Source organism: Pyxicephalus adspersus, chromosome 11 (genome assembly GCF_032062135.1).
Source record: "Pyxicephalus adspersus chromosome 11, UCB_Pads_2.0, whole genome shotgun sequence".
In the NCBI taxonomy this organism is placed as follows: Eukaryota; Metazoa; Chordata; class Amphibia; order Anura; family Pyxicephalidae; genus Pyxicephalus; species Pyxicephalus adspersus.
In genome coordinates this window covers 52885199-52897458 of record NC_092868.1, presented here as the reverse complement: position 1 = coordinate 52897458, position 12260 = coordinate 52885199, and the positions used below count along the sequence as shown (strand labels likewise).

The 12260-nt window shown below is 39.9% G+C and overlaps 1 protein-coding gene across 1 annotated transcript; it reads right to left on the bottom strand.

Annotated features, from left to right (window-relative positions):
• Positions 1–1825: 1825 nt before the first annotated feature.
• On the bottom strand, positions 1826–2876 carry LOC140340887 (olfactory receptor 1f45-like). Its single transcript, XM_072426325.1, has one exon. The coding sequence runs from the start codon at positions 2819–2821 to the stop codon at positions 1850–1852; it is 972 nt and encodes a 323-aa protein (XP_072282426.1). The 5' UTR covers positions 2822–2876; the 3' UTR covers positions 1826–1849.
• Between the last annotated feature and the right edge of the window lie 9384 nt (positions 2877–12260).

Below are 12260 nucleotides of genomic sequence, written 5' to 3'. Positions count from 1 at the left end.
TTTAGGGTGTAGCGTCTTCTTCCATCAATGTGTAACAAATAATATCTATTCGTTAATGGCTGATATGGTCAATTCTGATTGGACTCTCCCATTCATATTCAGTGGGCATTTTTCTGGTTTTGTGGGGAATTTTGATAATTTGTTCTGTGATTCTTTGTCTTCAAAGTAACCAACCAAAAAGGAAATTGAAACATAAGAATAAGTACAGTATGTAGTGTGCTGCAGCTTACCTTAAATGTGTTGCTCTATTTTTACTTGCCCTAACACATTTCTTCTGTGTAAGAAACAAATTGTAGTAAAAAAGCAGAGGTTTTGCCTCATCTCCACTCTACTAAACAACATGTTTAGGGTGATCCCTAGGGTGTTTTATTTTCGTCCCCAAGTAATACTATTTTGTTCTGGTCTGGGTAACACTGGAATTGAGGAAATCTCACAGACTGGGACTCGGACAGCAATAAAAACTTGAAGGTGCCAACCTTTACCTGCCCATTAAAAATGCTGTGGTCATGTGATGCTGCAGTCCGAGTCTTCTCTTTTTTGGTTTACAGAAGGCTAGGAGTCTTCCTTCAAGTGTCCATATCACCGCTTTTTTATCGTGAGATGTACAGGTCCTATGGGCTGTCAAGGGGCAGAATCCAGAAGAAGATGCAGCAGCCAGGGATTATGAAAGTCATTGTCATTGGGAAACCACTTGACCTTTACAGCTCAGTGTATTAGTGGGTGAAATACCATTCCAATTTAGATGTATTCCAAGCCAAGATTAGAATACATTGGATTAATCTGTCTTTTATCCATAGTGGCTCCAGTGTTGAAACTAGAAGGAGCAATTCATAGTATTGAGTTGTGTAAATTCATATTTTTTGTAAAATGGGACATTGGTCTTTTCTTGTTGGTCCTCAGGTGACAACTCAAGGCACAGCATTGTCTTTCTAGGACAGGACTAGAACTAGTTAACACCTCTCAACTTCTTCTTTTCCATACTATGGAGCAGGCTGTTTCCAGGTTTTGAAAAACATTTCTAGTTAATATTATTTGCGATAAAACTGTGAAGTGCACTGGACAGCTCTGGGGTCAAGAACTAGAGAGAATGCTGACTTCATGCTGCCCACTTTCTTCTTTTATTCACCTTTAACCCCAATCCAACTCTTCGCTATTTGGCTCTGCTCAGAAATGCACATTTTTTCTTTTGAAAAATGCATGTGCACCCCAGCTCTATTCTGGAGTAACAGCTTGAGTGTGCATGCACATTAAGACACATGCAATTTCATTGGAAAGGCTAAGAAGGGTGGCACACTAAAGAGTAAAAGTTCTGTGCTGAAGGTAAAAGTAACACCTAGCAATGGGGGAAAATGGGGGAGTTCGACAACGAAGCACAAATTGTTTTTCTTTTAAATTGAGCTCCTTTAGGTTTTTTGTTTCCTCCTATAAAGAGGGGATTAAAAAAACTAGATCACAAATTTCAATCATTTTTTTTGGAACCCTTTTTTGGAAGCTAGACCCTTTTCACCTTATTTGTTTCATTAAATCAGATCTAAGCCCTTTTTTTCAAAATAATTGCGACCTGGCAAGTTCTTTATTGCAGAAGGTATAGGTATTTACCCATTTTGAAATACACTCACTTGTCCCTATTCTGTTGCAGGCACTGCCATATTGTTCTTTTGCTGGTTTCGATCTTCAACTATCTTGACTGGCTTAGCGAGGATTACCAATCTCCTGCATAGGTGTATAGGTGATTTTTAAAGTGGAACTTTTTAGTTCTTTTTATTGTGTTGCATTTTGTTGGAAATGAAAATACAGGTCCAGTTTCTGTTCTGTTGCCAGGCCCTGGCAGCTTATTATAAGTGAAAGTCTAATTCAATGCATTAAATACAGTGAAAGTGCACAGAATGCAACAAGTACTTTTTCTGCTGATTTTTGCGAAAGCCCTCTTGACCTCTGCACTTTTTAATCCATAAATAAATGGATTTAGCAGTGGTGTAACAAATGTATACAGCAAAGCAAAGATCTTGTCGTGTTCCCCGGAATATGATGCTGGGCGCATGTACATTAGGAGGACTGTGCAGTAGAACATGCAAACCACAGTCAGATGGGAACTGCAGGTGGAAAATGTTTTATGTCGTCCTTTAGCGGATGGAATCTTGAAGATCGCTAGGATAATATAAATGTAAGATACCAGAATACAAAGGAACGGAGTGAGAACAACAAAAACACCAGCCACATATATCACAATCTCATTCAATGCGGTGCTCACGCATGATATTTTCAGCAATGGCGTGATGTCACAGAAGAAATGGCCAATTTGATTTGAGGTACAGAAAGACAATCGGGCAGCCAATCCAGTGTGCAGAGCGGAATTCAAAAATCCACTAAACCAGGACAAAGTTGCGAGACAAAAGCTAAACCATTTTGTTATTCTGTCCATGTAGTGCAAGGGACGGCAGATAGCTACATACCGATCATAGGCCATGACCGCCAGGAGGAAACTCTCAGTTTGCCCAAACGAAATAAAGAAGAATAGTTGGCTGAAGCAACTGTTGTATGATATAGTCTGATCGCCCAATAGAAGACCCACCAGCATCTTGGGGAAAGTCACTGTGGTGTAGCACATATCCAAAAATGAGAGGTGGCCTAAAAGCATGTACATGGGCGCCCCGGAGAGGTTGCTGTCTAGATGTATGGTGGTTACAAGAGCCGAGTTCCCGAGCAAAATTAGTATGTAGATGGATGAGAAAGAGATGAACACAAACCACTGCATTTGGGTATTTTCCGAGAGTGCTTGGAGCAAAAAGTAGGTAACTGATGAAGCATTTTCTGTTTTCATTTCTTGTTACCTGATGAATTGCACATATTAGATACATTTAGCAAGAACACGGAAGAAACTAACCTATTCTCAGCATTTTATTTTATTCTCACTCATGTTCATATGTGAGTTCTAAGTATGCAACTAAGCTTAGTGGTAATGTATATGGTTTTCCTAATATTTTTATTGCTAAGTGTGTAATTGGAATGCTTCATCTTCACCACTTGCAGGCAGCAGGTGGTGCTTCTGGGCAAATTGTCCACCACTGTTTACTACTATGTGCCACACTTTCCTTATCCTCGCTAAAGCGCAGGCACCACTTTCCTGCACATGTAGGCAGTTCTGTTTTGTGTTTCTTAAAAAGAATTTGCTATTATTTGCCAAATCCTGGAACAGATCAATTCCAGATTTGCTGGACCTTCCAGAATCACCCGTGATAGTCTGTCTTCTCCAGTCTTGGAGAGCTTTAATAAATCAGGTCTAACGACAAAGGGATGTAAAATGTTACACACAAAATTCACATGTTGTAATGATTCCTATGATCCAAACTAACACAAATGGAGATACAAATTAAGTACATCCACATATTTACCACCAGTTTAAATTTATGAAGGGTAATAATGCATGTATAAAGTCCAGCGTCCATAGTCATATCACTACTTCTCAGAGGAACTCACATGTTTATGTCCCTAAAAGAGTAGTCTACAAGAATCCCTAAAACATTTCAGCTGTGGATTGATGAATGTGCCATGAATTGATTAATCATATATCAAGTAGTTTGATCACAATAATCTTAAGACACATGTTATTGTGATCATTTCAGAAGTAGAGACTCATACTAACTGTGCAGCATGGTGGTGGAAATGTTATGTATGGTCTGGGGTTGCTTTGCTTCCTCATATTTGGCTTTGTGAATAGGGAAATCTATGACATATAAAGTTGTATTACATGAGAATATGGGGCTTCTTTTTCAAAAACTGAAACTTATCTGGAGACATATCTTTGAACATGAGAATTACCCAGAACATACCTGTAAATTCATCAAGATATAGCTCAAAATAAAAAATGGCAACTTATCGACTGGTCTATTTAAAGCCTCCATTAGAAACTATATAAATATTATGGAAGGATTTGAAGCTGTTCATGTATAGAAACACATAAACATCTTACAACTAAAAGGTGGAGGATTAGTCATGCATTTCACTAAGCCAGTGTCAGACCCTGGAGGGAGAATTATTCACAATGCCCACAAGAATTATTTTCTACTAAAGGAGGCATCAGCAACTTATGGGGACAAAGGTGTACTTACTTTTCCACAGTACGCCATTATGTCTACTGTTTCATTTTGTGAAATTTATAACAAAAATACTTTCATGTGTATTCAAGTATATCACCTTTGTCTGTAAGCTTAGTTTCAAATAAAGACCTTAGCTTTGCATGTCATATATGTGAAAAAGTCAGTAATGTCCATGGGGTGTACTTACTTGAATTCATGGCTGTACGTAGAAATCATTTTATGGTCAATATGATCAGAAATAATAATTACATAATGAAAAACTAAAAGTTAATGAAAAAGATGCCACAGACATCTAGAAGTCATTCTTCCACTTGATGTTGGCACTATTGGATTGGAGGCCATTCTTCCACAACTCTAGGGAACTTCTGAAGGAACCCTAGAATTCCATAGCATCCTGGTTGAGAATGGCTGTTCATACGTTATATATATTGATCATAACTGGAACACCTAACCTAATGGGCTATTAAACCCCCTCCCCCCCCCCCAAGAAAACCTTGCAATTGTGGTCTAGTATACAAAAATACTCTTACAAATTTTAAGCCGCTCCAATGAAGTCACTGATGTGGTTGAGGTTTTTACTTGTGAGCTGATCAACCTCGATTACTAGACAATATTTATATTGGCAGAATGTATCCATTGTTAGTGTTGATGTATAGAGAGATTCTATTAGATCTGTTTACTTATTCTATTCTGTTCTAAAATTAGCATTCCCTGGGGTACATATAAACCCCATGAGGCCAGACCCAGTAGAATGCAATCTGTGATCCCTGTCATACTGCTTGTTAAAGGTCTCAGAGGATGTGGAACCTAATACAAATATCTTTTTTGTTATGGCTGCTGTCTCTTTTATATATTTATTCTAAAAAGAATACAGTAGTAAAGTATGACATGTTTTTCTGAGTGCCTTATTATTCACTGTGATGATTCGCACATTAGATTGGTTTTACATCTGTTGGAGGCTACATTTTTCAGCAGCAGATTGTGTCCCCACCTGCCTCTCACAAGGCCACAGTGACAAGGGGTCACTTGCTGAAAATAAGGCCAGGGCAACACCATTGGCCAAGACCATTGGATTTCTTACATAATTGGTAACACCAGGGCAATACCATTGGCGATACCTTTGGCTTTGTAACACCATTGGCAACACCAGGACACCACCGTTGGCTTTATAACCACATTGGCAACACCATTGGCTGTGTAAAACTATTGGGTTTGTAAAACCATTAGCAACACCCGGACAGCACCATTGGCTTTTTAACACCATTGGTAACAGCATTAGCTTTGTAACACCATTGGCTTTGTAATGTTAGCAACAGTTGGGAAAAAATGTGAATTATGATAAGGGTATGGTGGAAAGTATTTGTTTCCAGTTCATGCTACAGCAGACAAATACATTTTTAAAAAATGTGCGCTTTCAACCAGCAACACAATTAGAAACACAGCAAAATTTTGCATGGGGACCCCACCACCCCAGGAGGAAAAATAGGAGAATCAAGAGAGGTGTGACAATCAGCAGTACTGTGGCAAACTGCATTCCACCCTGCAACCATAACACACAGGGCCAGATTTATTAAAGCTCTCAAGCACTGGAATAGATAGTCTATCTTGAGAGAACCTGGGGATCCATCAAACTGTTTTCTGTCCTAGGTTGTCTGGATCACCCAGGTTCTCCCATAATCGTCTATTTTCTCCAGTCTTGGAGACCTTTATTAAATCAGGTTCATTGTGTACACTTAACACACATCTACCAGGACTCTCTATAGAACCTTCAACCCAAGACAACATATTCTTCTCCGTGTGTACCCTTCTACAAAGTTACCCTCCTATCCATCTTCTTCTCCACATAGCAATGCCTTCTGCTCCATCTACCAGATGCAAGCTAAACCCAGATCTGGCCAATCTAAGTTTTTCGGCTGCTGACACAGCCATTCACAATTACCCACCCTGTGTTGTGCTGACAATCAAGGCAGCGGGAAAATGAGAGGAAATAGTTGCATAGACTGCAGTGACTATTTAGGGTTCAACAAATGACAGTCCCACCTTCTTTAGCACCTTGTACCTTTAGAGGTAAAGGGTTATTAATTATACCCCTCCTTTAAACTTTGTCTGTTCCAAAATGACTGTGCTCTTGTGGGTAATATCTGCTCCATGAAGACACAATTTGACCATTTTGTGTAAGGGAACTTCAGCGGTCTGCACAAAACTCTGACCTGAAATCTATTACATTCCAATTATAAGCCCGGTTCTTTTCACCCACCATCGGTACCTGACCTCACAAATGGTCCTTTGGTAGAATTATTGCTAATTTCCCCATACTTCAGAATCTTGTCTAGAAAGGTGAAGAAGATGCAAAGGTGGTGGTAGGGAAGTGGGGGTCCAAAATAAATGCCCTGAAGGCAGATTGGGAAGCCCTACAAGCCCATATAGGTATGATGGTCAAGTATTCACAAGCTTTTGACCATAAACTGTATAGTATCCCATGGTTGTCCAAGAGATAAAAGCCTAGATGTGATTCAATGTGACAGTAAGCAGACACAAATTATATATCTGTATTTGGCAGGTTCTAATATAACATTCATCTCCTGGTAGATGCAGAGTTGTAATCACCATGTAGCAGTTTCTAGGTCATGAAGGTGATGTAATGGTAGGTCACCTGTGGACAGTTGCCAGTATATTCACCAAAATTAAAAATGATAGAGGGAATACAGGGGCAAGTGAAAAGTGTCTCTACACCAGTGTTTGTCAACCAAGGTTCCGTGAAACCCTAGGGTTCCTTTAGCGGTTGCTAGGGATTCCTTGAGCAACTTGTGCCTCTCAGGTCATTGTAACTGACCCCAATGATCTATTTGGCTATCTATAAGAGTGACAATTTTCCCAATGGCCAGCAATGTAAGAAGCATTTTTCCTTCTGACCATCACAGTAATGTACTATGATCTGTGGATTATGTATATTACGCAGGGAGTCCCTGAAGACCTGAAAATAACTTCAAGGGTTCCCCTCGAGACTATCTCTAGTTACATGTGCTTTTCCCATGCTTGATGAAATATCAGATTGTCCAGCAACATAGAATGGCCTTTTCCTGCAAATACACCCCTGTCCTGCTGTTTCACTAAACAGTATGTCTAGGTATAATTAAGATTTGACTGTTGCACAAAATTAGCTCAATTGATTTTCTGGAATGATCAACTGGTATATTTTGCACTGGACAAATATTTTTGCTTTTATTGGTATATTTAATTGACCAAAAGAAAACTTTATTGTTAGGGTTTCCATGCACTTTAAACATAACTTTTTTGGCATTCTTTTATGTATGTGGAATCCATGGATTTACTTGCCCATTTTTTAAATTAGGTTTATTTTTTAACTGGATGATGGGTGGAAGTACACGAACATGGCAGCGAAGTAGAACATGCTGACCACGGCCAGGTGGGAGCCACAGGTGGAGAAAGCTTTTCTTCCACCCTCAGTGGATGGAATTTGTAGAACAGAATTGATGATAAAGACATAGGAAACAAAGGTCAGAACAAAGGGACTGAGGCTGAAAAGACTGCCAGGACAAAATAGCACAAGCTCATTAAGGTAGATCAACTAACAGGAGAGCTTCAGAAAGGATGGAATTTCACAAAAGAAGTTGTCTATTACCCTTGTTTGGCAGAAGGAAAGTCTAAAGGTGAAGATGGTGTGGATGGTGGATTGTAGGAAGCCTGCCATCCATAGCATAGTTGCCAGAACCAAGCAAACTCTGAAGGTCATTATTTCTATGTAGTTTATAGGCTTACAGATTGCCAAATATCGATCATAGGCCATGACCGCCAACATCCCACATTCAGTGCTGGCCAGAGAAGTAAAAGCAAACAGCTGGGTGACACAGCCTGGATAGGAAATGGATTTGTCTTTGAGAAGTTTGGGGATGGTTACACAGGTGTGGCACATGTCCAACAAGGAGAGATCACCAAGAAACAGGTACATGGGTGTGTGAAGGTGCAGATCCAGGCAGATGATCAAGATAGTGATGGTGTTACCCAGCACAGTGAGGACATACAGCACCAAACAAACGAGGAATAGTAAGATCCGCTGGTTGGGAAAAACCCAGAAGAACAAAACCCAAATCAGATGTCTCATTTTCTTTAAACATCTCAATACCCAAAACCTGGAATAAATTTACTGATACAAATATAAAACATTAAAGGTTGGTTCTCAACTTTAAATTTAAGGTGATGTATAGTGCTTTAAACATTTTTATTATTCCACCACAATACACATTCTATCCATATGTACAGGTATGTAACTTTCACCCTAATGGATATCTATACTCCAAAGCAAAATTATTAATGCTTACCAGTTCTTAGATGTGGTGGTTGCATTCGTTTTTTTTTTCCAGTGTAGAACATTTTCAGTTTTATCTAAAGCCATGATCACATGCTGTTCCAGAGTCTTCTCTCTTTCTGGTTTTTTGGAAACTTCAAATTAACGGTAACTTTTATTGTCTTTACACATATTTTCTTTTTTTATTCATTTAAAATGCAAATAGTTGCATATGCATAAGTAAAGATATGCAACTGAGATGGTTTTACCTGAAAAGATAATCCCTGACTACGCTTTGTCTGCCACCTACCCTGACCTTTTGCCCGGGTCACCCACAATGCTTTACTTCCCCTGACTGCTGTGCACTCTTTGGTTACACCTGACGCTCTGGACTGTCTCTACACCAAAGCCTTCCTTTGGCAGCTTTCTATCTGGTGGGGTGACCCTGAGGGCCATTACCTGGCGGCACCTTGCAGCAGAGAGTCTGGTAATTCCCTAAATAGTGCTCTGGTGAAGGTGTGCTTGGAAGGTGACCTTGCATTACCTGTCAGTAGGGGGCATAACACTCACTGTATAGAGTTTTCCTAAATACCCTATTGTGAATCTTACAACTTTTTTATCGGATGATCCTACCACTAACAGAACTCCCACTTACCCATAATTATCAGCAACATTGTCAACCAACTTTAATTAGCTGTTGGGTTCTCTATCAGGTCTATTAGAATAGCAGCTCAATGGCCAAATGAAGGCCTTTGCACAGAAGGCTAACTTTGCTGGCAAGCAGAAAACTTTATACAGCGAGACGTGATGTCTGACTTACTGAAAAATAGATTTTGATCTGCATACAGTACACTTTAAGAGTACAAATTCAGTTATCAGGATTTATATTTAATGTACACCGCTGCGTAATATGTTGGCGCTATATTAATCCTGTTTATTATTATTAATAATAATAATAATAATAATAATAATAATATATATATATATATATATATATATATATATGGAAAGTTATCAGCCGACCAATCATAAGGCAACAACTTTTGGGTTTGTCATGCTGGGTGTAGGAATGATCAATGGAATCCAGTTGCTATTCTAATCACTTTCATACCAATAAAAGCAACCAGAACAGGGCAGAATATCATATTTGTACGTGGGACTTTTTTGGGAGTTCCCACTGACTGACTACCGATTAGATTGAGCAGTTGAGAATGCAGTTGGCACAAGAAATGCTTAGGCCAGTATTGGATTGCTGGTTTTACAGGTGCATTAGGTTATTGTATTCACAATAAAAGACAGAATCATTTCATGAATAGTTAACAGAAACCTGTCTCTGTTGATTTATTATTCTTAATGAAGCATGATGCTACGATTGCCACTGATTACCCATAAATGAAATATTTTATTTTTGAACATGTAATAAATCCCAGAAGCATCCTAATGAGGAAACCATTGTTATGCCATGGAAAAAAATGATGTGCGCTCGTTACCTACACAAATTGATTAGAGCTGTGTTAATGAATCCCTGGTGCCAAGGATAACAAACAATTGTAATCATTTCATGTACAGAAATGAGCTCTCTGGACATTACATTGTATTGTATTTACAGGTTTACTAATGTAATATCTGTTGGAATAGGCCTAACTCAATAATGTTGTATAGGAAATGTGTAAATGTAGGAAATATGGGGGCAAACACTTCTGACCTCACTAATCATACAATTTTAGACTATAAAATGAAGTTAAAGTAATGTTAAACCTAACTAAATAAAATGTTAGTACTGTATTCCACAAACATTTTCCATTTTTAATACAAAACACATATCTTACCCCTTTTTAATCCTTTGTGGCATCTATTTCCTGACACTTCCTGTCTACATATATCCCAGTGATGGCTGCATGACAATTCTCTAGATGGGTTTCCTAATGGTGACTTTAATGGACCATGACTGCATAACAAATGTCTGCTTTTAGTTTCTATAGGAAGCCTGTGTGACAGGTTGACAATTGGTGGTTCCAATCAGAGTTGAGTCAAATCGGAGCTATCCCAAGCTTGGATAGGAACTCAGGGGTGGCCCTTCAACTCCATCTGTCTTCCACCTGTTGGAACAAATTGAAGCATGCTTTTTAAGGTTTTTTTTTGCCTTCCTCTGGATAAACTATGTATTTAGGGTGTCATATCTGGCATATGATTTTTTCAACCCTAGTGGTTGAACTTGATAAATTTATGTTTTTTTCAACCTATGTAACTATGTATGTCACACTCACCTCTTCCTCACTAAAAAGCAGGCGCCTCTCTCCTGCGCATGCGGGCAGTTCTGACCCTGAGCATGCCTCCTCTTCTAAGCTTTATCAGTTTTGCTGGCCAATCAGAAAATAGCCTTCTAACCATTCCTGGCTTCTTAGCTAGCTCAGACTCAGCACTCAGTGTTCGTGCAATGTGTTTCTACTAGTGTCAAGCCCCTAGTTCGGTTGAGCTAGTTCCTGTACACCTGGTGCTTAATTCAGTGTTTCCTCTGTCCAGCTCCTGTGTTAGCCCCTTGTTGCCCTGTCTGTTGTTTCCAGCCAATTCCCTTGTGCTCTGTCTATGGTTATTCCTGTGTCACCTGTGCTTCATGTTGCTTCCAGTGTCTCCTGTGTCTTCTGTGTCTCAAGTGGCCCCTGTGTCACTGGTGTCTATTTCCTGGATCCCTGGTATTTGATCCTTGGCTTGTGACCTGACCTCTCTTGCTTGCTGCCTGCCTTTACCCCAGCCTTCCTTAACTATTCTTCTGCTCATTGATTTGGTTCCGTGTACCATCCTACCCACCATGGTCTGCCTAAGGACTGCAACCTGGCGGTAACCAGCAGCTCAACATCCTCACCACTAGAGGCTCAGGAGAAGACCCGGTTATTGCTTAGACTCTGGGCCTTGGCCCTTCTCAGGTCTTACACCACCTTTGCCACACCTTGTGTGGCAACCCTAGTGGCCACCGGACTACTTTGATGCAGGGAGAACACCAGGTCGAGGAACAAGATCAAGATAGACTGTGATCAGGACAGGCAGCATGCAAGGAAAATGGTCTAGATGGTCCAAGGTCAAGCTGAAGGACCAGAAGCATGATCAAGGTCTGGTTTTTAAAAAGGCTGTATCTGGAAGAATATGGCAGGCCAGAGGATCCAGCAACCAGAGCCTGGAACAAGAAAGGTATAAACAAGACTAGCTGCCAATAGGAGGACAAGATGAGACCAGGAACTAGTCTGCTCACAGGCTACAACACATACTCTGAAATCCCCTTCAGCTGTGCACAGCCTCAGAGTAAGTGCAGGGGATGCGAAGAATAGCTGCACAGCTAACGGGAGGCTGGGGAAGCTGCAAGGTGCTGGACGGATGATTTGCGGGCGGAGTAGTAACACATTGGAACTGAGAATCTGAGCAATTTGTGTTCTGATGTGACATTACAATAGGGCGCCAGCTGATGAGAGCTGTTTTTATTGGCTGGGCCCTACTATACCTTACATTGGTTCAGCCAATACATTTAAGATTCAAAGTTTTTAGTTCACTTAGCCATGAGATGGTTCACCTCCAGTTTCTCTTCTGTCTGGGATAGACCTTGTGTTTCTGGCCAACCTTACATCCATGTATATTTAAAACATAGGTGGAAATGGGTTGATCTACCGCCTATTTTTGTGTTTTTGCTGTACTTGTGGTATTCTTTATGATATGGTACTGTTTTCTGTTGTGGATCTAGACGGATGCCTAAAAAAATCCTTAGAAATGTAAACAATTGGCAGACAGGGACAGAACAATGCCACCTTATAATAGAAAATGCTTAAATAAGGACCTTCAAAGGATGATCTGCAATATTTTAATGTGTT